Genomic DNA, 26022 nt, shown 5'->3' with positions numbered 1-26022 from the left:
ATTTAATGTTTCCACTACATCAAATGTCAATTTGAACACCTCAAAATATAGAGGGACAAACTGGTGCAATTCCGCTGAAATCATTAGAACTGTGCCAACTTGTGCCAACTTATACCAACGAGGGACCTGGCTCATGTATTTTAAAATGCATGGTAAAGTGATGACTTAAAATTTTACAGACAAAGAAAAGATCAGTGGCTTTATATTTAACAAAAAAAAAAGGCTGAAATTCAGGCCAAACCAGAGAAGTGCCTCAATATTTGTATTGTGTTGTCATCTAATTGCTATGCTGTAGGAACAGGAATACACATATAAAATTTAATATGAACGTGATTTTAAAACTCTGATAAGATCTTCCTTTGCTTTAGATGTATTTTATACAATATTTACCAGAAAAAAAGTCTAATTCACTAAACATTATATTCAAAAGTCAACTTCATCCAAACATTAAAAGCTGTTTCCTTTCCCTTCCAGTTCAAAGCTGGACTGTATGTAGAATTAGATGTTGGGAGTATATTACAGCATTTAGTTCTACACAGAGTTATCGCAACCTTGGATAAAAAATGTTCTTGTCATGCTGTTAAGGAAAAATCATGCCAGATGATGATTACTGTCTGTAGTGAATGATATTAATACACATCGATGTAAATAATTAAGCCACTTCCCCAGACCAAATTAGTTGTAGTTGTAGTTAACTACCTGACAGGTTAAAATTGAATGCAGCTGACCAAGAACGAAGAGGGGGTATTTTCATTGTCAATCTTTTATATTGCTTTCATAAAATGTTGCTGCAGTGAGCAAGTTCTAACTGGAATTAAGCTCTGTATTTATTATAAAGAGAACTCAGGCCTCATCCAAAGCCCATTGAAGTTAGTGAGTGGCTTTCAACTCACTTCAGTGGGCATTGGATCAGGCTTTCAATAACTAAGATTTTTTTTCTCTTTTGAATATGAACATGAGCTCTGACATTCCATTTATAACACTGAAACATGCCATTGAGAAGCATTTAGCAAGATGTATTAAAAATGGATGGAAAATGTAGGTACATGAAGGGGATCAATTAATACTCATTTTATCCTGTACTCTTTCAGATTAATTATTTATTTGGCATCGAATTTTTAGTCATGTTTTCTTTTATTTATTTTTCATGGCAGAAGTTCTTTACTCAGTCAGTGTTCACACGGGAACATTACCTGCATCAGGAACTGATGCAGATGTCTTTATTACAATATATGGAGAGAATGGAGACTCCTGCAAAAGAAAACTTAGGCATTCTAGCTCACATACAAGTTTTGAAAGAGGTCAGGTTAGTATGGATTTTTTTATGCATTTCTCTCTCTCTTCTTTCGTCTTTTTTTTTTTTTTTTTTGGTATTGTCATCTTCCAAACCCTGTTTTCTCTCTGAAGATTCAGTACAAGCTTGAGGCATAAACCAGTTCTGTGGTGTATATAGGAACTTGTCATAGTCTATTCTAGAAATCTAAAGGCACAGCAAGAACCTTAGTGAGGATACTATGTTGAGCCAGTGGAAGCTGCAAATCAACTCCAGTCACTAGCTAAGAACAGATATTTTAGATCAATGCGGATGTCAATTTAAGAGCAATGTCAGTAATAGAAAGTAGTTTAAAAATAATGGATTCACAGTAAAATATGATAGCAGCTGAAGATGAACGATAGGAAGGAGGCTAGAATTCTCCTCTAACAATTAACATGTCTACACTAGGTGCTAACCTATATTTAGAAACCACTTAAATGTAATGTGTTAGTTATGTGTTGGTTGAGTTAGGGCCACTAAGCTCTTGCATATGCTGAGAAAATGTATCATGTCAGAAAAATATATTAACATGTTTTAACTAACACAATATAAAAAAAGGTTGTTACCAAGGGAAAAAGTTAATTACCTAATCTTTATGAAACTCTTTATGAAGGTCAAATACATCACCCATCAAAAGACAAAGACTGAATGCAGAAAAAAAAGTTGTAAAAATTCCCAAACAGAACCATGACAGTGTTTCCCAGTTTGAAACCTGTGACTAAATAATCAATGTGACCATCAGTATAAGTTATATCAGAAATGAGAACTTTTTTCCTCAAATGTCCATTTTCTGACAACAATCATCTTTCCTATTTTATTTCTTTTTCCCTACAAAAGTCAATTTTGCAGAGGGGTAAATGATGTGATTTCTCAATGAAATTAGCTAATTTCCTCTGAGGTAAATTTGCAAAATTTAAGGATTTTTTTGAGGAGTAGACTATTACCATCTTCACTGTGATAAACTGTTTGTTTTAGAGAAATTGGTAACATCTGGGCCTGGATTAAATTGACAGATATTTGCAAGGATCTTAACATTTGCAGCTAAAAAACTGAGAAGTGAAAGTATTTGCATACAAACTCATGTAGGTTGAGAAATTTCTGATAAAATGTACAGTGTCTTCCGGAAGGTCATCTCAGTGGTGAGTCAATTTGGCAATGGCTCTTCTCCTTCCAGTCTCAGGGCTAGGTGTCCTTAGCTGAAATTGAAGCTGCTGTCTTCTTCTCAGCTGCCAGAGACACGCAGATCCTCAGCATAGCTCTGAAAATCAAGAGTCACTCCAAGTTTATACTGCTGATGAGGAAGAAGAGCAAATTTACAAACATAGACAGTGGGGCTACTCACAGTGTATAAAGTTAAGCAGCTGCTGAAGTCTTTTCAGGATTAGGGCCTTATTGACATCTCCACTCTCTGGAGCAGATGCACTTTGGAAGACATTACCTTTGGTAAGGAAGACACTTCCAGAAGTGTCCAGTGATTGCTCTGTAAGTGGGAGACCTTTTCAATACTTTTATGAGAGGGAGAAGAGCAAAGAGTTCTGAGTTGAGTAAAACTGGTAAAGAGAGGAGAGGAAGTGAAAATGAACACAGAGCAGTCCATCAAAGAGGAATTTAGGAGACTGAAATGGATGAGAAGACACACTGAGGGAATAAGATGTGTGAGAAATAAAAGCAGAAGGAAAGAGGATATGGCAGAGCTAGGGAAGAGAAGGAACATGTATAAAGGTAAGGACATGTCTCACATGTGAGAAGTGAGTATTGATGAGGAAATTTAACAGGAAAAGTGTTCTGCACATGATTATTACAACCACAGGACAGCAATGCCTCCCTCATTTGCAAACAATATTTGTTGGTTACATACTTCACTGTTTAATCTGCTTTTTAGTAGTAAAATGTATTTGTAACTATAGCAACTGTCACATCATATATGAGTATATTTGCTATGTGAGATACAAAATACTTTCTTAAAGAACACACATACTAAATTGAAATGTTGTGCTAATTTCAATCAGTGCTAAACAAGACAATTCAAATACAGTCCCTGTTTGGAGGAGATGCTGAGAACCTATCTCTGCTGTGCACTACTATTCCTCTGACACCATACCCAATGACATCAGTGCCACTGACTCCATATCAATTTCATAATCCAGTTTAAAATTGCTGTTCTTTTCTTTTTTAAATCCTGTCTCCAACCCCCATCACAGATTCTGTCCCTGTATCCCCCTTACCACTTCTTCTGTCTGTCTAGAACCAGACTCCTCTCCTCCGCCTTCAAAATCCCAGGACTGGGCCTGCACTATGAATTGCATCTTCCATGCAAACTGCATTGCAAAGCTCTTTATAGAGTTTAATAATAATTACAATGTTAAAATAAAAATGTCAGTGAGTGAGAGAAACTTCTTGAGGCAAGGGAGAAAATATGTTTTTGGCTAAGATTTGAAGGAGATGGAGAATCAATGAGATGGGAAGGCTATTCCATATTGAATTTTCCTGCAGTGGAGAAGGTTCTTGCAATAACAGTGGTTGATGATCTTACATGAAAGAAAAGAAAGAAGGCCAGTTTTAAAGCAATGAAAGAAGCAGAGAGGGGAGTCGTGAAAACAAGATCTAGAAGGTATTCTGAGGAAAGCGTCTGGTGGTGTTCTGGTTTTTTGGACAGTTTTGAATTGGATCATGAGATGGATTTGGAACAGATGGTGGTGTTTACTCAAGCGCAGCTTGTACATGTCAGAAGACAAGCAGCAGGATTCTGTACTTACTGGAGTTTGGAGGACAAAGACCTGGGGAGATCATATGAAAAAGCACTGCAATAAAGAGGAGATGAAAGTGTAACCCACTGTTAAATGTATGTGTGTTAATGATCCCTTCTGACCTTAAAGTCTATGATTCTATGATTAGCTTCCCTGGCCCAGGCCGGGTACTGACAGGGAATGCGACATGAACACTGAATAATGGTGGACTTTAACTACCCAGACATCTGTTTGAAAAGAAATATGGCAAAACACAAAGTGTCCAGTAAAGGTCTTGGAATTTACTGGGGACAACTTTTTGTTTGTTTATAAAGGAAGTAACCCGGGACGGGGGAGACCAGCCATTTTATATTTGTTTCTGACTATCAGGGAGAAATTGGTTGTGAATTTATTGAAGGCAGTTTGGGTGAAAGTGATCATGAAATTATATGAAATGATAGATTTCATTATTCTGAGGAAAAGGAGGCATGAGAGCATCAGAAATAAGGACAATGGACTTAAAAAAACAGACTTTAACAAACTCAGAGAACTGGCAGGTAAGATTCCAGGGGAAGAAAATCCAAGTGAAAGAGTTGTTCAGGAGAGCTGGGAGTTTCTCAAAAAGACAATATTAAAGGCACAACAGCAAACTATCCTGATGCTAAGAAAAGGCAAGAAGAATACTAATAGGCCAATATTGCTGCACCATGAGCTCTTTAACAACTTGAACATCAAATAGAAATCCCACAGAAAGTGAAAACTAATTGCCAAGGTTGAGTACAAAACAATAGTGTAAGTATGAAGGGACAAAATCAGAAAAGCTAAGGAACAAAATGTGTTGCAGCTAGCAAGGGACATAAAAGGCAATAAGAAGAGGTTCTATAAATACATGAGGAGAAAGAGAAAGATGAAGGAAAGTGTAGATCCTCTACTTAGCAGGGAAGGAGAGCGAATAACCGACAACACCAAGAAAGCTGGGATGCTTAGTCCCTATTTTGCTTCAGTCTTCACTAAATATGTTATAGCTAGCTTAGATTTGTCAAGAACGAATCATGCCAAACCAGCCTAACTTCTTCTTTGACAGGCTTATTGGACTAGTGAATGAAGGGAAACAGTATATGTGATATATCTTAATTTTAGTAGGACTTTTGACGTAGTCCCGCATGACATTCTCATGAGCAAACTAGGGAAATGTGGTCTAGATGAAATTACTATAAAGTGTACAAAACTGGCTGAAAGATCCTGCATTGGAGCAATTCCTGGGTGAATTTCTGCCTCCCTAAAGGTTATAAGAATTTGCAACAACATAGCCTGGAGGTGAGCCTCAACTACAAAAGAGAATTAGGTAAGTTCATGGATGATAGGTCCATCAATAGCTATTAGCCAAGATAGCCAGGGACACAACCCCATGCTCTGTGTGTCCCTAAACCTCTGATTGCCAGAAGGAGGACTGGATGATGGGATGGATCACTTGATAATTGCCCTCTTTTGTTCTTGCCCTCTGAAGCATCTGGCACTGGCCACTGTCAGAAGACAGAATTCTGGGCTAGATGGACCATTGATCTGACCCAGTATTGCCATTCTTATGTTCTTATTTACATGTCATTGAAGAGATCAGACAAAGTGTTTTCCTCAAGCTCTGAATTTCAATTTCAAATTCAAGGGAAGGTTTTATTAGGGAGTGGGCAGTGGCAGATTTTTAAAGAACTGGGGAAGATACTACAAGAAAAGAGGTTAATAACAATGTCAGTAACATAGGGCATGAGGCTGGAGTGAAAGGCAAACCTGACTGGATCTCGGAATTTCTACTCCACAGGAAATTCTGACATTTAGAAAAAGTTTTGGTTTTGGTTTGGAATTAAAACTTGGAGTGTTGACATTTCCTGCAGAAAGAACATTCCAGTCATTTTAGTTTAAAAAATAAACAGTATGGGTTCAATTTTTTTTCTAAACAAAGCAGACCAGTTGACTGCTCTTGACTGCAGCTCTGGGGGACTCCCCCAGGGCTACTGTCAAGGTTCCTTCCCCACTCTGAACTCTCGGGTACAGATGTGGGAACCTGGATGAAAGACCCCCAAAGCTTATTCTTACCAGCTTAGGTTAAAAACTTCTCCAAGGTACAAGCTTTGCCTTGTCCTTGAACAGTATGCTGCCACCACCAAGCGTTTTAAACAAAGAACGGGGAAAAAGACGATTTGGAGATGTCTTCCCCCAGAATCATAGAATATCAGCATTGGAAGGGACCTCAGGAGGTCATCTAGTCCAACCCCCTGCTCAAAGCAGGACCAGTCCCCAACTAAATCATCCCAGCCAGGGCTTTGTCAAGCCTGACCTTAAAAACATCTAAGGAAGGAGATTCCACCACCTCCCTAGGTAACGCATTCCAGTGTTTCACCACCCTCCTAGTGAAAAAGTTTTTCCTAATATCCAACCTAAACCTTCCCCACTGCAACTTGAGACCATTACTCCTTCTTCTGTCATCCGCTACCACTGAGAACAGTCTAGATCCATCCTCTTTGGAACCCCCTTTCAGGTAGTAGAAAGCAGCTATCAAATCCCCCCTCATTCTTCTTTTCCGCAGACTAAACAATCCCAGTTCCCTCAGCCTCTCCTCATAACTCATGTGTTCCAACCCCCTAATCATTTTTGTTGCCCTCCGCTGGATGCTTTCCAATTTTTCCACATCCTTCTTGTAGCGTGGGGCCCAAAACTGGACACAGTACTCCAGATGAGGCCTCACCAATGTCGAATAGAGGGGAACGATCACGTCCCTCGATCTGCTGGCAATGCTCCTACTTATACATCCCAAAATGCCATTGGCCTTCTTGGCAACAAGGACACACTGTTAACTCATATCCAGCTTCTCGTCCACTGTAACCCCTAGGTCCTTTTCTGCAGAACTGCTACCTAGCCATTCGGTCCCTAGTCTATAGCAGTGCATGGGATTCTTCCATCCTAAGTGCAGGACTCTGCACTTGTCCTTGTTGAACCTCATCAGATTTCTTTTGGCCCAATCCTCTAATTTGTCTAGGTCCCTCTTTATCCTATCCCTACCCTCCAGCGTATCTACCTCTCCTCCCAGTTTAGTGTCATCTGCAAACTTGCTGAGTGTGCAATCCACGCCATCCTCCAGATCATTAATGAAGATATTGAACAAAACCGGCCCCAGGACCAACCTTTGGGGCACTCCGCTTGATATCGGCTGCCAACTAGACATGGAGCCATTGATCACTACCCGTTGAGCCCGACAATCTAGCTAGCTTTCTATCGATCTTATAGTCCATTCATCCAGCCCATACTTCTTTAACTTGCTGGCAAGAATACTGTGGGAGACCGTGTCCAAAGCTTTGCTAAAGTCAAGGAATAACACGTCCACTGCAGTCATTTTAGTTTAAAAAATAGCCCCCTTCCCCCCCAAGCCCTACGCCCCCTTTCCTGGGGAAGGCTTGATAAGAATCCTCACCAACTGGTACAGATGAACACAGATCCAAACCCTTGGATCTTAAGAACAATGAAAAATCAATCAGGTTCTTAAAAGAAGAATTTGAATTAAAGAAAAGGTAAAAGAATCACCTCTGTAAAATCAGGATGGTAAATACCTTACAGGGTAATCAGATTCAAAACATAGAGAATCCCTCTAGGCAAAACCTTAAGTTACAAAAAGACACAAAAACAGGAATATACATTCCCTCCAGCACAGCTTATTTTACAAGCCATGAAACAAAAGAAAATCTAAAGCATTTTCTAGCTAGATTACTTACTAACCTTACAGGAGTGGTAAGGATTGCATTCCTGATCTGTTCCCGGCAAAAGCATCACAGCATCACATAGACAGACCAAACCCTTTGTCCGCCCCCCTCCAGATTTGAAAGAATCTTGTCCCCTCATTGGCCATTTTGGGTCAGGTGCCAGTGGGGTTACCTCAGCTTCTTAACCCTTTACAGGTGAAAGGATTTTGCCTCTGGCTAGGAGGGATTTTGTAGCACTGTATCGAGAAAGGTGGTTACCCTTCCCTTTATTTTAATGACAGCTACCCATGGGGAGTCTCCAGGCATTGGGAAGTGTTCAGGCACTGGGGAGTCCCTACTGTGAAATGGAGACTCCAGAAGCCCCAAGAGCCCTTGCTCAAGCTGGGACTTAGCAGTGCCAAGCTCCCAGCTGTGGTGCAGAGAATCTAGAAGCCTGAAAAGCCCCATCTCAAACCATCAAGCCAGGGTTTCAGAGTTTCCAGGCCCTTCTGCATTGCCAGGAGCCTATACATTGAGAACTCCTGTTAGGTTGCCATCTCTGAAGGTCAAAAAACTAGGACATAGGGGGCGGGGGGGAAGTTAGGACTAGTAGGGCGGGGGGGTGGGGCTCAGTGCTGATTGTTCTCTACACGTCCTGCATGTTCTACCATTTAAAATGGCAACACACAGAGGGGAGAGCACTGAGCCATCAGTGGGCCCAGCACACCCAGGCCTAGCCTCACTTTCCCCACTGAGTCATCGATGAGTCTGCTATTCTCACCTCCCCCCATCAACCCATGCCTGAGGAGAATATCTGAGTCTCCTCATCCCTGGCCTCCCCTCAGGCAGTGCCCAACCCCAACCACCCCACTCTGAGGTGGGACATGCTTCCTCCCACTCCCAGGCACAGACTCAGCAAACCAGTGGTGACCCTTTGTGTGTGTGTGGGGGGGGGGGGACAAAAAACAGAACTTCTAATATCTCAGGAAGATTTACAGATTTCCGAAGTCTTCCTCAAAAAAATAATAAAAGGTCAATCATGGGAAAACCTGGACAGGAGGTAACCGTGCCTGCTAGAGTTTTGTCAGAAAATTCAGTTCTAGTGACAGGGTGAAACAAAAAGAGATGAAAGGTATAAAGAGAGCAAGAAGTTTTCTGAAAGGACAGGATTATGTCAGATATGTCCTTGGAAGACATGGAATCAAGAGGAGCAGAAGGAGAAGTTACAGAAATTTTGATGGCAAACTAGAGCAATGTTAGATGGAAAGAAAGAAGGGAATTCATCTCACTTGGCTAAGTAAAGGCAATGCTGGGCAAGCTGGGTGGGAGGAAAAAAGAATGGTTTGAAAGACGCAACAAGGATGCACCTTTAGAAATGAAGACTGAGGAACAGTCTTCTGTAAAATGGAAAAGAATTAAATGAGCTACTTGTAACAAATTCCTATTATTACTGCATGGTAAAATAAGTTAAACCAATTGAATTAAACTGCAGAAAGTAAGGCTAGTTTATATTTATGTAAGTAATTCTCTTTCTAGCTAACTGATCTCACTGGTTTAATGGGTTAAATGAGTGGGAAATTGTCATTTTGTCTAGCTAAAACTGAATCTAAATCAGGCAAGCTAATTTAAATAAAATTATTTTGGTTTTCATCAATTACACTTCCAATGAAGTGTATAATACAGATCTGAATGTCTTTACACAGATTAAAAAATAAAATAACAAAAAAGAAGGATAATGACATAAGACAAAAGTATATTCTTGCTAATGCTGAGGAAGTGGGTAATTTAATGCATTATGATGGTAATTCATTGATTAACAATGGGTGATTGTGACCACTGTTGTCTAATGACTATGAATTATTGTCCTAAAGAATGAAGCTAATGATAGGTCTCCCTCTGAAAAGAGTTAGCAGTGAAGGAACATGAATATGACCAGCACAGGCTAGTTTCTGTAAGTTAAGGGTAATATACACTGACAAAAAAAATTGTCTTGAAACTGCAAAAAATAAAATTTAAAAAGGATTTAATGCTCCCAATAAAAGTTATTTAAATGTTCGTCTCAGCTAACTCCTATTTTAGGCTTCTTATGCATTACACTAAGGGTTATAGTTTGCCATGGTATCTGTTTGGGGAAGATCAAGGATATTTCAAAACAAAAATGTCAAAAGTCCTAAAAACTCTGGTAGGAATAACAACTGAGGTTTCCTCTTTCTGAGCAAATTGCAGTGAATAATCCCCCACTCACAGGAGCATGGATTAGCTGGGCTATTATTATTTTGTTTTAAATCATCTCTCCCTTTGATGTTTTCTGGTCTTCCTGTGTTACCCTGCCTGGTGGTGCAGTGGTTGGCAACAAGTAAAATTATAGCGTCTGTTTCTGCTATCCATCTGTTTTTTTAATGACACCCACACACAAGCCCATATATCCACCCTCCCACTCACGTTCTCGCACAGAACATATTCATTCTCTTGCTCACATAATTTATTCATCCCATCATGCACTTGTGCAGCTGCTATTTAGTTTTTGTTTACTGGTAGCTGTAGCAATATTTTAACAGATGTCCCTACACCTAAAGAGCACATCTCTTCTCATTTGCCTGCATGAACAGCCTTAGTTATACTTTCTGCTGTCTGTGTCGTCTTTCATTTGCACAGTCATAAAAACATCACTATTTCTGTCTGGTGGTGTTATAATGTGGCTTCTTCTCTCTTCTAGAAACTAAGAAGACTTAGGGTCTACAAGGCTTTGAAACATTTTAAGAACAAAAGGCCTCATTTAAGATAAAGTTCTGTTTAATTGGTGCATCCTAGTACTGGCCTCTGTCACTTCCTCAGCCTCCATGGAATTCCATTTGGGTGGTGTGGGGAGGGTTGACCTGGAGTGGGAGGGCTGGACCAGCAACACGCCTGGGTCTTTTGCAAGTAAATTAATGCTTCCCTCTTTCTCTCCACCCAAGGGAGGAGCACGCCAGAGCGAGGGTCGCTAGTGATAGATTCTCTGTTCCTCGCAACCCAGGGGATGGACTCTCTGGGTAGGGACTAGGAAAATATACGGACGCAAGGATCCAAATATTTCCTTTATAAAAAGACCTCCAAATGTCAACATCAGCCTATTATGCATCAGTCTAATTCCCCATCATTCTGTTGTGCCAACACAAAAATGAATGATTTAATATGGAAACGAATCCATTTTACCTGACACAACCTTGGTAAATACATTTTAATAATAACTGGTGTTATTAATTATGTGCAATTCACTGTGACTTGTTTTCCCATCAGGTTAATAGCTTTAGTGTGAGAGCCGTAGACCTCGGAATGTTAATCAAAGTGCTAGTTGAACACAAGAATATGGGTTATGGAGCTGGATGGTACCTGGACCAAATCACCATCCAAGAATCAGGCAAGAGTGACTGCCAATATGTATTCTCATGCCAGCAATGGTTAGACAGCGGAGTTGGTGATGGACAGATGGAACGAGAGTTGAGACTTCTTGGAAAAGTGAGAAATGAGAGGTTGGCAGGAAATATTCAGGGTGAGATGCAAAATCATCAAAACACATTCGGGCTTCTAATTTGATTGTATTTTATGTTTTTTTTCCCCAGGATGGGTCAATTGAGACTTAATATACAGTACCACTTTATTCTGAATAGCTTCTTTTATACAAACTGTATCCCCAGCACTGTACAAAGCTGGTAAATACAGTTATAATGCTAAAAGAAAAAAAATAACCGCACAAAGAGGGAGATTAAGAAGTATTTGTTATTCAGCAAATATGTTTTCAGATTGAATTTGAAAATAGGTGTTGAGTTGATGAGGCAGAAAGAAAGTAGGTTGTGCCATATGTCGGGAAATGCAGAGCAGAAGGCTCTCGCAGCACTGTCACATGAAGTGACATGAAACATTTATTTTAGAACATAGTGTTTTTACCGTATGCGTGAATGTTTGCCTTTGGCTTTGCTCTTGTTTGCATTGCATTTTCATTTGAAAGGTACGTCTGTGGTACCAATTCTCAATGGTATTTATCTTAGGGGTCAGTGGAACCCAGAATTCTATTCAGAATTTGAAATGAACAGAAGACGAAACTTCAGAAAGAATTTGGACACTGAAAACGTTTTAAGCCTTTAACCCTTTGTCACTGTACCTGGCTCTCTCCCATAATCTCTTTTGGAAGGGAGTAAAATATTGATCAGGGTCCATTTATGCATCTGAACCACAAATGACAGACAAGACTCCATGCTCAGACCTAACCAATCTGAACATTAGAAATTGCATTCAAAAACTGCAATATTTTAATAGAACTTAGGTTACTTTATACACATGCTATGACCTATGGATGTTCCATTTTATGCTCTGAGTATTTTGTGTACATTAGCTGTGTTTGTTATAGGCACAGAGAAGCAAAATGTACATCCTTCAGTCTGAGCTGCATGCTTTTGGTACAGTAGGCAGATTTCTGTCATAATTTAAGGGAACATTGGAACATCAGAGAAATGTTGCTACAGATTTCAGTGGGAATATCGAGAGTGTAAGGCTACCCCTTTGGTTTGAAAAGTAATTACTATTCCTTTTCAATATCTTGGAAACATGAGTGTAGGACCAGCAGTTACAAACACTGACCTCCTAAACCTCAGTGAATTCATCAATATATAGTTGCCATTTTTAACATAAGAAGGACCTGCCTTCTTATGTTGTTACAGAGTGTAACATTATCCCCCCAAATCCAGATTGAGAATTACCAATAGTTCCCAAAGTCCATGACGAGTAACATTCAGTATTTTAATAACCATAAGGTCTAAAAACAACATTCTATGTGCCAGTGGAGATGTAGGAAATTTTCATTTAACTTTCATTCACTTTTCATTGCTATCTTTGGTTTAATTTATTTGTAGCTTTGATCAAGTTGACTGTGTCAGCCTTCAAATCACAACATCTTAATTTATAGAAAAGCTACTTTGGATAATTTTAAGAATGTGTTAAAGCTAATTTTCTCTTTCACTGAAGTCTGTACATTTGAACTCATGGGAGTCAATCCTCGGGTGGTATAACTAATCTAGCTCCATTTATGTCTATGTACAAAAATAGATATAGTCATAGATCCATTGATGTTAATAGAACTAAGATAAATTACACCAGCTCAGGATTTATCCTATTATGTTAAGGCTGCCTAGTCTGGCTTTCAGGGAAATTCTGAGAATAAAAACAGGAAGTCATTGACTGAATTATTTTCAGCAAAGTATCTTTTATTTTACAATAAAAATTATTTTAAATGGTTCAATCCATACTCTAGCTCACTGGGCTTATAAAGAGCCAAATTAAAAAAGTAATTGAATCATACTCAGTAGTGGGCCAGCCCAGGTGACCAAAAAGCTCTTCAAAAGTCAAGTTTATTTTCATAGAAATCATGGCCATGACAAACATACAGCCTTAAGCCCTGATCCATCAATGCTCTCGGCCAGCATGTGGTGTCCCATTGATGTCAGTGGGACTCCCCATAGGGATGCAGTTTGAGGGCTTAATTACAAAAATTAAACAAGTTAATTCAAACCAAATGGTGGTGTCTCATATTAGAGTAAAATTTTACTGTTAACTTTGAACCTATGATGTCTCATCCTGCATTCCCTCTGCACCCAAAACTGATGTTGATTTCAGTGGGAGTTTTGAGTGTGAAAGGCTACCTCTTTGGTTTGAAAAGTAATTACTATTCCTTTTCAATATCCAGTGAAATCTTCCAGTTCTTTTATATCTCTTGTTTCAGCTACTGCTTTGAGTGTTTTCTGTGGCCTCAATTCAGGATGCTCAAGTCCATCACTATTTAGGACAGTACTTATGCTTAACTTTATGTTACGCACATGCTTATATGCTGTCCTGAATACAGATGATTTCCTGAATAGGGGCCATAATTAGGAATCTCAATCTGAACAACACATCTGTTAAAATCTGATCAATGTAACTGCTGAACCCAAAAGACCATAATTTCTTCAAATTGGAGAGTAACTAATATGACCACCTTGTGGAAGAAGGACTTGATGTCCTGTGGTGACCTAAATAAAAATGTCAAATGTGGAGTCAGGGATGTTTCTCAGTGGCCTCTGGTGAATGAACATACCTACCAAATTTCAAGAGTCTAGTTTAAGTGGGTACTTGAACAGTTGAAATCCAGTGAAAAAGATTGATAATTGGTATCCTCTGGTAGAAAGATCAAAGCTCTAATCTAGGATTTCTGTGTGTACTCAGTGGATGATAATGAATGAGTTTAACAAATTTCTAGATTCTGGTTCAATGAGAAAATGAAAGTCAATTGTTAGTCATTCACTCACTCACCGTGCTACAAACATCTGTACTATATTGGATATTAAGTGCAGTTAATGAATTAATTATTTTTTACTGATTTGTTTCACTAGGGACTTGGGATGTCATTGTTACAACTAGTGACGCTTCAAGCATGAGCCCTAAAATGTCTTTAACTATTTGTGGTGAAAAAGGTACAAGTATTCCAGTCTTATTTCCCAAAGGATCCCTTAAAAAGCCTGAGATCTGTCAGACATCAGTGGAATTAGATAAGAAATTCACCTCTATATGCAAAGTTCGCTTGGAAATAGAAGATGCCAGAAATGGAGAGATCTGGCATTGTCGTGAGGTAAAAACCACTAAAAATCAAGCTCAGATCTTTTTTTTTATTTTATTTTATTTTATTTTATTTTATTTTATTTTTAAGTTCTCTTCTTTTCATAAGCTACAGTTATTTCCAGAAGCAGTTTCCAGTTACGTTCAAAATTACATAACATTTCTTATTTACAAAGTAAGTAGATCTGCTAACAGTGTTGGTGCAGTGATTTCACAATGTGCTCAAAACATTTTTTATTAGAATATGTTTGAACAACAAAAATTCTGTAAACTTATGTTGGATTTCTAGAGGGCAGCTAACAGAGGTGCCGTAGTCTATAGCTTTTCCAGTGCTATCTTTTCATAACTATTGCCACTGGCATAAATGGCAGTGTTTACATAATTCCAAATTGGCTATTACATGTTATGGACCTATGATCCAAGACCACTAATGAAGTGAGACACTGGAAATGCCTTTTGACAAAAATATCTGCCATTAAAGTTGGCATCCTAGAAAAAGAAATGAATAGCAAAAGTGACACTCTGTCCTCTGATGTCTAAGATGCTGAAGCTAAAACCTCACATCACATCAAAATTGCTGTGGCACTACACTGCACAGAAAAAATCCTTATCAACTCTAGCTGGCACAATAAAAGGAAGGGTATAAGAAAGAATCCCCCCACTTTCAGTTTTCATTATACCTTAATCCATTAATATTTGTGTTTCATTTTCATAACAAAATTAAGTGGGAAAATGTTAGTTCTCAGTCTAAATATGAGAAGTTGCGCTGCAGGATGAAGCACCTGACATTTATCTGCTCCGCCAGTTGTTAATTTCATCTTCTTTTCCATATGAAATATTCATCTAGTAAGTCTGTTGATAAAGTTATAACTGCCTTTGGAAGATTGTAAAACATGGTGGATTGCAATGGGAATTTGTGCATTGAGGATAGAAACTTGGTAATTACAAACAGTGATAGCCATTAGCATGCTTTACTTCATTAAGTCATGGCAGTGACTCAAAGCTCAGTTAGAAGAAGATCGCTACCATTTATGTGGATAATGAGAATATCCATATTCACATTCAGTAGGATTAAAAATACAAAGGGCATAAGCAGAATGCTAGCTGTCTGGGATTAGAAAGGGTTTCCCTTCCATTAGGGGTGGATTTTGCCCTCATAGACCCATTGCAGGAATTCTTGGATCTTCATGTGAAGCATCTAGTACTGGCTACTGTGAGAGGCAGGATACTAGTCTAGTTTGACCACTGATCTGATCCAGTATGATAATTCCTGTGTTCCTATTGCTATTTATTTAAATTATACAATAGTGGACTTCACAGTCTAGGGGTTTTGCCCTCACAATACAGGGAAACGTCAGGAGCTTCATTCTGCTGTTTAACATTAGGACTGAGAATTAAAGTCTCCTCCTCGTTATAATTAAAAGCACTGAAAAATAATTTTGTTTATGTTTTTTGAATAAACTATCTCACATCACTCTAGTACAATATCCAGTACATGAAATAACTATAATAGATGCCTCATTTCTGGAGAACATATTAGCCAAAATAAAAGAACAGTTTTTTATTCTTCCCACGTCTTGAAGAAGGAAAGCACAGTAAATGAGGTCTGACTTTCAAGAAACTTTGCAGACATGCAGACATACAAACATTAGTATGAAAGAGAGAATTCTCTTTAGTTTAACTCTATACCAGAGCCTACATTTCATTTTTTAATCTTTTCAATGTTTCTATCACATCATGGAAAATATAGGAGCCCTTTGAAGGCCTACATAATGATGCCACATACCTATGATTTTTGCTAACCAAAGACATTGAGCTTAGTGGGAGAAGTATTTGGCCATTTTTTTTCAAAGGTAGTGAGATAGATAATATAGAAATGAAAGATTAGGCCATTTTTTTCATCTCCTAGTCAAAACAGGATTACTCTGTATATTTTCAAGAGCTTTTTCCAGTCTAGCTTTAAATGACTCACTGGAACTTCTGTTACTTACCATGGGTGGCTATTCCACAATCTCATAACCCTCATTGTTAAGGATTGTTTCTAAAATTCAGTCTACGGTTTTCTTTGTTCACTATAATCCCTTTATTTCATTTATACAATAATTCACAGAGATTTAATACACTAATTAACAAATATTCTTAAGATCATGTGATTCAGATGGTACTGATGTGCTAGATTTCTACATTTTCATTTTTTTCCCAGAACTCCCTTAAATAGGTTTGTTTGTTTTTTTCAACTACAGTTTTGACAGGATCTTAATGACTTTCTAATTGGCTACCTTTCCTTCTTCCGCCTTGTTAAAGACCAGTTTCAAAAGGCCAGTTTAGAATAATAGTATTCATCTTTTTCTCTAATCAGTATCATGGCTCTTTAAGTTACAGATTATCTGTCTATCACAGTTTACATGAGAACCCCAGAACACAGATACTGAGATTGGCTTATGTTCTTTTTTATGTGCAGGTGAAGCTTCAACATAGAAAAAGTAAAGAAATTCTAGAATTTCCATTTCTTTGGAACTTTACAGATGCTGAAGGATGCACAGTAGCTGAACTTCCAGTTCTCCGAGCTGGTTTTCATTTTTCAACAGGTCTGTTACTTGACAAAAACACTGAAGATTTGCTCAAGGGTCAGGGTTGAGATTTTCAAAGCAATGCAAGCGATTTCATCGTACATCTTCCATTCATTTTAATGGGTTAAGGAAACTAAATCCTCTGCACTGCTTTGAAACTCAGTCCATTTATTTAGTTGTGCATTTTGTTTTCCAAGTATGATTAATTCCATTTTCTAATACAAAGAAGTGCAGAACCTGAGCACTGAGAAGATTAAAAATCTTGTGAGTAGCACTCATTTGAGTTAATTTTTATCTTGACAATATTACTTTGTTTCCCTTCCCAAACAACAAAGGAAATTCCAAGGGAAATTACTCTTGGTGCTGCAATTTTAGATAAGGAGAAGTTATATAGTACCTCACAGAAGATGCATATATGCTTGTGCTCCTAGGAATTTAAGCCTTCCTCATTTATGATACAATTACCAAGTTTCCCCAGAAACTTTCTGCTGTGATTTGTGCCTCTCTCACCTCAAGACTAGATTTTTGTAATATGCTTTGCTTTGAGCCTAAACCCCCATTCATTAACCGAAGCTAGTGCAGAAAACGGTATCTTAAGTAGGTACCCGGACTTAAGGACATTACCTCAATGCTCCTTCAGCTGCATTGACTTCCTGTATTTCCTGGGTGGAGCTTAAGGTATTAGTTATAATCTATCAGACCTAAATGGTCTGTAACCTTCCTGCTTGAGAGATCACCTTTCTCCATCAGCCCTATAGCCATACTTAATATCAGTGAAGGCATTCATGCCAGAGCACCCTTGATATAAAATTGAGGAAGCTATTGACAGGACATTCTCTATGAGGGCCACTTGACTTTGAAATTCTTTCCCCCAAACTCTTGCTCCAAAGTAGCACAAATGTGTTGACTTTCGGGGAATGCAGCACAGCTCTTCTTTTTAAAGGACCTTTTGGTGAGAGGGACATTGCTTGAGTGGTAATGTTAGGCAGGAAGTGATGTTTTTTCCATAATTTTGATCCCTTTGTGTTACATGGGGTCTTATTGGCTCCTGCTATCAGTGTAGTGGTTGCTTCTGGTTTTGTCTTTGGGCCGGATCCTCAGCCCTTACCGAATGCCTTTTGTATTGCTCTAGTGACACAAAAAAGAGCACTTAAAGCTACATTAACGAAGACAACCAAAGATTCCTCAGTTGAAGGGGAATGAGGGGGAGTTGGTTAGAAGTAGAGGAATGGGACAGAAACATACAATGGTCCTCCAGATCCTTGGCTGTCAACACATTCCCTAAGGGATTACTGAAAATGTTACAATTTAAAGCAGCCCTGGGGGTGCTCTGGTTTATGCAGGGGTGCATTTTGACCAGTGGCCAAGGTTCAAAGGAAGTGTAAAGGTTTCCTCCTCTCTCACTCCCTAAACTGTGCTAAGTATGGATTCAGCAAAGCTCAGAATGGAGCCTTTTATGTTTAGTTGTGGTTCTGAATAATTATTAAGGTCACCTAGAGTTTAGGATAGATGTTTTGTATGTTTGTTATGCTTGCAAATAAATTAATTAATTAAATAAATCAAAAGCTTGATTTTCCCAGGGATGTTGTCTTTGCTATTTTAGAGTGATCAGTATTGATCTGTTTATTACTTTTTACTCTCATTCTCTTTTTCCAACTCAAAAATTGTTTTGATTGTTAATTTTAATTACATTGGGTTTTTATTTTGATTACAGTGTAGTTTTATAAGTGATACCATTCTTAGATTACTTAGATCAGTTTGGCCAGGAATGCTCCAGAAATAAAAGTATAATCATAATATATTAAATTAAATGTATTTCTTAAATGTCCAAGCTTCAATACTTCTTTCTTTCCCTCCCCCCTCAAACAGTAAAAGAGTATGTTCTGTACATTACTACGGCAGCATCCCTGGAGTCAGGAACAGATGCAGATGTGTATGTCACTCTGCGAGGGCTCTTGGGAGACACGGGAAGAAGAAAATTGACAAGGAAAGGAGAGGATCTTTTCACCAAGGGAAAGGTGTGGTTATCATTTCTAAAGGATATATTGCTCTTCTAGGGCCTGATCCAATTCTGATTGACTTGATTGAGAGTTGGACAGGGCTTCTGGTTTCTAGCCTGTGATGTCTTGTGGCTTTTAAAATATGTGGGCGCGGGCACGCACAGATATAAATATTACACACAATAGAACTCCATTAAAAACATTATTAAGATTGCAAAGTCAAGCGCTCAAAAATTAGGAAATACCAGAATTAAGGTTACCTGTGCAACCTTAATTTGGCTGCTTGTGCATATACATTATGATACAGACTTTAATTACATTCCAGTCAATCTCATGAATATTTGCTGACAGCAGAGGAATGGAGAGACTCAGAAATCACATGTTCCACTCCAGGCTATGGAAGGAAACATGCTTTTGGGGTCAAGACCCTTCTGCCCCATTCCTGGCCAAGTGGGCACAGACGCTTTTTTCCATTCCCTGTAAGTGTGACCCCTTCTACCCCATCCCCTCTAACCTGTCCCTTTCCAATCCTGTCTCTTTCCCGTCCTTTGCTCCTCATCCCAGTTCCATTATCCTCACCTACCTGGTCTCAGTCTCCATGCCTCAGACTTTTCATCCCAGTCTCTTTGCCCAGTAAGTCCTAGTCTCACTCTACGCACTCACTGCACAAGTCCTAGTCTGCTACCTTCATTCCTTGTGCCCATTCTCATTGTCCAGCCAGTTGCAGCCCCCCTTCTGCCTCCTCATCAAATCTGCCTTTCTCCCCAACTCTAACCTCCAGTCACCTCCTCCCACATCTTCATTCCCCATTCCCACTGGTGCTCCCAGTCCCAATTTCCCTTCCTGAGTTTCTCATCCAATCTCAGTGTCATCATCCTCCAGTTCCATGTCCCAATCTCTTTGCCCAGCTAGTCCCAGTTCCCCCCAGCATCCTGGTCCTCATCAGATAAGTCTGTCCTCCCCTCACCTCTTCCCTACAGCCTCTTAGTTATCAGTGCCAGTCTTCCAGCTACACTCTCCTTGCTCAGCCAGTCCCAGCCTCATTCTCTGTCCCAATTCCAGTCCCAGGTTCCCTCTCCCCACCACCAGCCTTCAGTCCCATTCTCCCCCAACAGGTTTCTTGTACCAACCTATTCCCCTCACCCATTCCCCACTGGTCCAGTTCGTGTCCCCTCTGCATTCAAATCAGGCAGCTTTCTCCTCCAGGCTACCTGGGCTCAGCAAGGGGGTGGGGGGAAGCGGGGAAGGGCATTGAGAGCACAGGGGAGACAGTCTCCCAGCTCTCTGTTCAGTTACTTGGACCAGACCTGGATCCAACACTGCCCATAACAGCCCAGAGTTCCAGTTGCAGGGAAAGTCCTGGGGTGTATGTGTAGTCTGATGGAATCTTTGGGGGAATTTAGCTACTTTTATCTAAGTCTATGCTGAGCATGTACAAACTGTGATTTGAAACTCTGTATCCTGCCCCTATTCCTTGTCAGTCAGTGATGACCACCAGAGTTGTTTATATTGTCTTGGGGAGGCACCATGTCATGGCTGGGTGTGATATTTGCTGCTCTTTCCCTAGCCATACCCATAAGATGAGAGAACTTTGACTTAGAAAACACCTCATGAGAAGGCCATGAAGCCTCAGACAGACCCAGGCCAAGGGACTGCTTCCCCCATACATAGGCCTGAATTGACATGGAGTGCACCTCCCGTCACAAGGTCTGACTCTGTTGCAGGGGAATCCATATCCACAGGACCCCCATCCCTATCAGGGTCTTTTCGGGAAGGCAGAGAATGCTCACACAAACATCAGAGCAGGCTTCCCTCTCAGTCTTCTTCAAAGACATCCAACACAACTCTGCCTGAATTGAGCAAATCTGTTCATTCAACCCCTAAACACTTAGTCCCGGGGCCATGACTTTAACACCCATAAATTCAGGGCTTTACCAGTATTGGATCCCATACCAGTAACACCATCTCCACCGGTAACATCCAAGTAAAAAAATTGGGATCCATCAGTTCCGGCATGATCAGAAGTTTCTACCACTGATGGTACCATTGCTGTCTTGCACTCCAGCCACGCAGAGCCTTCCTCCTCTGACCCTGTCAGCAGGAATGGATAGGACTCCAGGGAGGTCAGAAATTTATACTACATTGGAGGATGTCTTTGCTCTTCCTGAGCTTTTAATAAAATCCTATCCCCTCTTCCATCTGTCAGTCACGTTCTTCTGTAAAAGGTATGCATGGGCTAAAGAGCTTGCTTATGCACACTGTGACGGGTTCAGTCACAGAGATCCCCTTGGGACTGTCACCTGATGTGCTGAAATTACCTCTGATCCCATTTTCCTTGCTAGCCTGGGACTTTCAGAACCCTGTCTTGTTCAGCCAGACACACTAGCCTGCTGCAACACAGACCCAGCATCCAGTCCATGCCCCCAAAGCTGCAGACTTAACTGAAAACAGCTCAGCAGGTTACCTATCTCCAGCACGCAGACACCCAGTTCCCAATGGGATCCAAACCCCAAATAAATTAGTTTTACTATATATAAAACTTATACAAGGTAAATTCATAAATTGTCCACCCTCTATAACACTGATAGAGAGATATGCACAGCTGTTTGCTCTCCCAGGTATTAATCACCTACTCTGAGTTTATTAATAAACAAAAGTGATTTTATTAAGTATAAAAAGTAGGATTTAAGTGTTTTCAAGAACTAACAGACAGAACAAATTAAGTCACCAAGCAAAATAAAGCAAAAACACGCAAGTCTAAGCCTAATACATTAAAAAACTGATTACAGGTACTATCTCACCCACAGAGATGTTCCAATAAGCTTCTTTCACAGACTAGACTCCATCCTAGTATGGGCCCAATCCTTTGCCCAGAACAGTCCTTGTTAGTTCCAGCAGACATCTTAGGTGGTAAGCAGGGGTTTTCTCATGATTGGCAGCCTCCTTTGTCCTGCTCCACCCCCTTTTATAGCTTTGGCACAAGGCAGGAATCTTTTGTCTCTTTGGGTCCCCACCCCTCCTTCTAAATGGAAAAGTACCAGCTTTAAGATGGATTCCAATATCATGTGACATGGTCATATGTCACTGTAAGACCCCTAGTCTCCATTCTTCCTGGGTGGGCCCACACGTACACAGGAAGGCTTGCAGGTAAATAGACCATTTACAACCAATTGTCTTAGTCAATGGGATCCATCAAGATTCTAAACCACCATTAATGGCCCACACTTTACATAATTTCAGTAGGACCTCAGAGTTATACTTCGTATTTCTAGCTTCAGATACAAGAATGATACATGCATACAAATAGAAGGGACATATTCAGTAGTTTATAACCTTTGTTATGATACCTTGCAAGAGACCTTTTGCATAAAGCATATTTCATATTTATACTCATAAGCATATTTTCGTAAAACATATGGAGTGCAATGTCACACACACCATGATCTGTTCATCATCAGATCCTTTTGTGTTCTCCGAAGTATGGCTGAGGTTCATTTAAATAAGTTGTTTTACACACAGGGCCATCTAGTGGCTGAACAGTATAATACAGGTTATCATTTCATTACATCTCCCCCTTTCAGTTCTACATTCCCACCATTTACAATATTTACACTATAATGCTGTCTTTGAAGTTCAGTACATATCAGTCTGTTAGGTTCTGTAATGGCTTTCTAATTACACAACCTGAATCCATAACAACTTGATCAGCTAGCTGTCCATTAGTTGCAATGACTAGCCACAGTCGGTTTGGAATCAGTGAGTCATCGTTGTCTTGTTCTGCATCTGCCATCTGCAGAGTTTGCTCGGTTGATAGTTCTTTCTGAGCAGCAAACTATAGATGAGGACAGTTTCAGTTGAACTCTCAACTATTGGTCTCAATCACAAGTCTTTTCCAAAATTGGAACAGTAGTTGTGCTGATTATATCCAGTAGCTGCTATTGGTGTTGATCTGTAACTCAGAGGAGCAAGGAAGGGATCTTTCTACTATAAGATTTTCTTGGCCGTCTGTACTGTCTCTGATCCTCTCCGTTCATTGAGGGTAATGTGGGCTGCTACTATATGATCAAAATAATATTTCATTCACAATAACTGAAATTCTCCTACAGTCAATTGTGGTCCATTGTCTATCACTAGTTGTGCTGGAAATCCAAAGTGTGAAAAAGTACACTTCAATTTCTTCATAACATTGCAATATTTTATGTCTTTCAAATACATTATTTCTATGTTCCTGGAAAAACAGTCCACAACGACGAGGTAATGATATCTTCTGATTTCACATAAATCTGCAACTTGTCTCTTCCAAGGTCTGTCTGGTAGGGATGTTGTTATCAAAGGTTCTTTGTGTTGCTCTGTTAGTTCTGCAACATCCACATTCAGATACTTTATTCTTTAAGTCCTTGCTTATGCCCAGTCACCACACTGACTGGTTTGCCCATTCACAGGATTTAGTTAATCCTTGATATCCTTCATTGATGAGGTTTAGGATTTCTCCTCTCATTTTGTTTGGAATTATGATGGAATTGCCTTTAATCATTAGTCCATTTGACTTGCATAATTGTCCACGCACCTCAAAGTTGTCTCTTGTCCTTTCCTTAGTGTCCTTTAGATAGTTGGGTCATCTGGCCCTAATATAAATTAGACCACCTTGAAGTTGCATTTCTGTCAGGGCTACTTCTTGTAGCTGATATAATCTTTTTCTGATACAGGTCTGTGACACATGTCTTTATGTCATCTTTGAGCTCACGGGTAATTGAGTGTGATGCTGGGCTCCATGACAAAGTGTCTGCTTCAACCAGATTTTTTCCAGGACCATATTTAGCAAGTGTGTTAAATCGCATTAGCCTTAGAAATAGACATTGGCATCTCAGTGGTGCTTGATCCAGGTCTTGTCTGTTGATGAGGGTTACAAGTGGTTTATGGTCTGTTACCAGTGTAAATGAATCCAGTCCACACAGATATCTGTAGAAGTTCATCAAATGCCCATACACTTGCCAGGTACTCCTTCTCAATCTAAGCATATCATTTTTCTGCATCTGTGAGTGTGCAAGAGCAAAATGGAACAGGCTTCCACTCAGAACCATGTTGTTGTAACAATACAACACTTGGCCAGAGCTGCTTACATCCTCATAGACCATTATGGGTTGTTCACATCACAGTACTTGAGAACTGTGTTATACCAATAAAAACAAAAACCAGCGCGATCTTATTAAAGGGAAAAAGGCAAAATACCACATTTATTGTGAATACAGAAAGAATCATAGTAAGCAGTTAGTTATAGCTATAACATTCCATTCAATCTCATATTTATTCACACATTCATTCATACACACACACAGACACACAGGTTCTGCAAGGTTGTTATCATAGTTACCAGCCTTAGAGTTGCTTATGCCAAGCCACTGGCCAGGTGGCCTGGACATGAGGAGGGAGCAGGGCCTTGTCAGATGCTCATCTGATGCTCCTGGAAGTTGGTTTGCAGAATCAGACCCCAAAGTTCTCACTTTCTAGATTCCATTTTTATAGGAGTTTCTTCCTATGCCAATCTATGGGAATTGCTTCATCATGCTGTTGCTGAATCAATCAGCAGATAGCACATTCCTGACGGCTCCATGCTGCTAGATGTTATCTTGTTCTTTGGTTCTCCCATCCTTGAGACTGTTGGGTGGATTCCAGTCTGCCCTCCGAGGGTCCTCTGGTTATTTCCACTTGACGCCTTCTTCAGCCGATGGACACTGGATTCTTAGGCTGGCACCTCCCTGATCATTCAGTTATTATCCACACCAAGCATCCATCCACATACATCCTCTATCTCTATTTTAATCACAGTTGTTAACAAAGCAAGATGAATACAACAAAAAGGCGGGGAGTCTCTGGGTGCTGTTTCTGTTGTTACAGAGTATAGTTTTGAGTCTCTCTCTGTATGAGTAGTTGTTATTACGAAGAATTGCTTTAAGAACAGACTCTGTCTTAGAATGTACTAACGCAATTAGCAGCTTGCAAGTTTAACACATAGAGGGAGAGAAACAGTACCAAAAACCAAGAGACCTCTTAATTAGTAATACCCTGGAATTTAAACTACGGGGAATCAAACTCATTTGTGATTTTAATACAGAACTTCTTTAATATGATCCGACAACTGGAGCTGTTGAGATAATTTCCTTTGCCCTTTTGAAGGCAATTTCTTGATTTGGCCTCCATAGCCAAGATGTGTTGGACTTTAACAGTTCTGTCAATGGTTTTGTCACTGTAGAAAGGCCTTGTAAGTATCTATCAAAGTAATTTACCATCTGCCGTATGTATCACAGTTCTGGTGCATTCGTTTGGTGCATTCAATTCTCAAATTGCTTGTACTTTCTCAGGGCTAGAACTGATTCCATGATTTTTATTGTCTGATGCAAAAAACTCATTTTTCCTTGTTTATCTTCAGTCCAGACTGACTAATTAGGCTTAGGACTTCGCTGAAAAATTTGTTGTGTTCTTACATCAAAGATCCAGATATCAGAATATCGTCAGTAAAAACTACAACTCCATTTGTGTTCATTAATAGTTCTGCCATCTTTCTTTGGAAAATTTCAGATGCATTGGTAATCCCAAAAGGTAATCTTTGAAAGCAAAATCTCCCAAAGGGTGTGATAAATGTAGTCAGTTTAGCACTTCCTTTGGCAAAAGGAATTTGCCAGAATCTGCTCAAGGCATCCAGCTTGCAGAATACTGTAGCTTCCTTCACTTTGGGGAGGAATTAATCCAATGTTGAGAGGATATATTTTTCTCTCACAGTTGCTTCATTGTCTTTTAAGATCCACACAGATTCATATTTTTCCATTTTTCTTTATAACCAGTACCACACCATGCTGTTGGCTCAGAGATTTTTTCTATTGTGCCAATCTGCTCCATTCTCTTTAACTGAGCTACCACTTTGTGAACTAATGGGATAGGAATCTTGAGAGGTGTGTATACACTATATGATTTAGCATTGTTTCTTAAGGTTATTTGTACTGGAGCTCCTTTCAAAAGCCCAGTATCACCAAATATCCCATCCAGTTCTTCTGCCTATCTCAC

At 39.6% G+C, this 26022-nt stretch overlaps 1 protein-coding gene across 1 annotated transcript in view; it reads left to right on the top strand.

Moving 5' to 3' along the window:
* The window catches only part of RP1 (RP1 axonemal microtubule associated), a 268493-nt gene that overhangs the window by 209619 nt on the left and 32852 nt on the right, over positions 1-26022 (top strand). Inside the window, exons 44-48 of the mRNA XM_074944372.1 lie at positions 1155-1306; positions 11049-11301; positions 14171-14406; positions 16855-16981; positions 18833-18981. Coding sequence (XP_074800473.1) covers positions 1155-1306; positions 11049-11301; positions 14171-14406; positions 16855-16981; positions 18833-18981 — 917 coding nt within the window. The remainder of the gene's footprint in view (positions 1-1154; positions 1307-11048; positions 11302-14170; positions 14407-16854; positions 16982-18832; positions 18982-26022) is intronic.

The sequence above is a fragment of the Natator depressus genome, chromosome 2 (assembly GCF_965152275.1).
Source record: "Natator depressus isolate rNatDep1 chromosome 2, rNatDep2.hap1, whole genome shotgun sequence".
Classification (NCBI taxonomy): domain Eukaryota; kingdom Metazoa; phylum Chordata; order Testudines; family Cheloniidae; genus Natator; species Natator depressus.
This window is presented reverse-complemented; position numbering and strand designations above follow the sequence as displayed.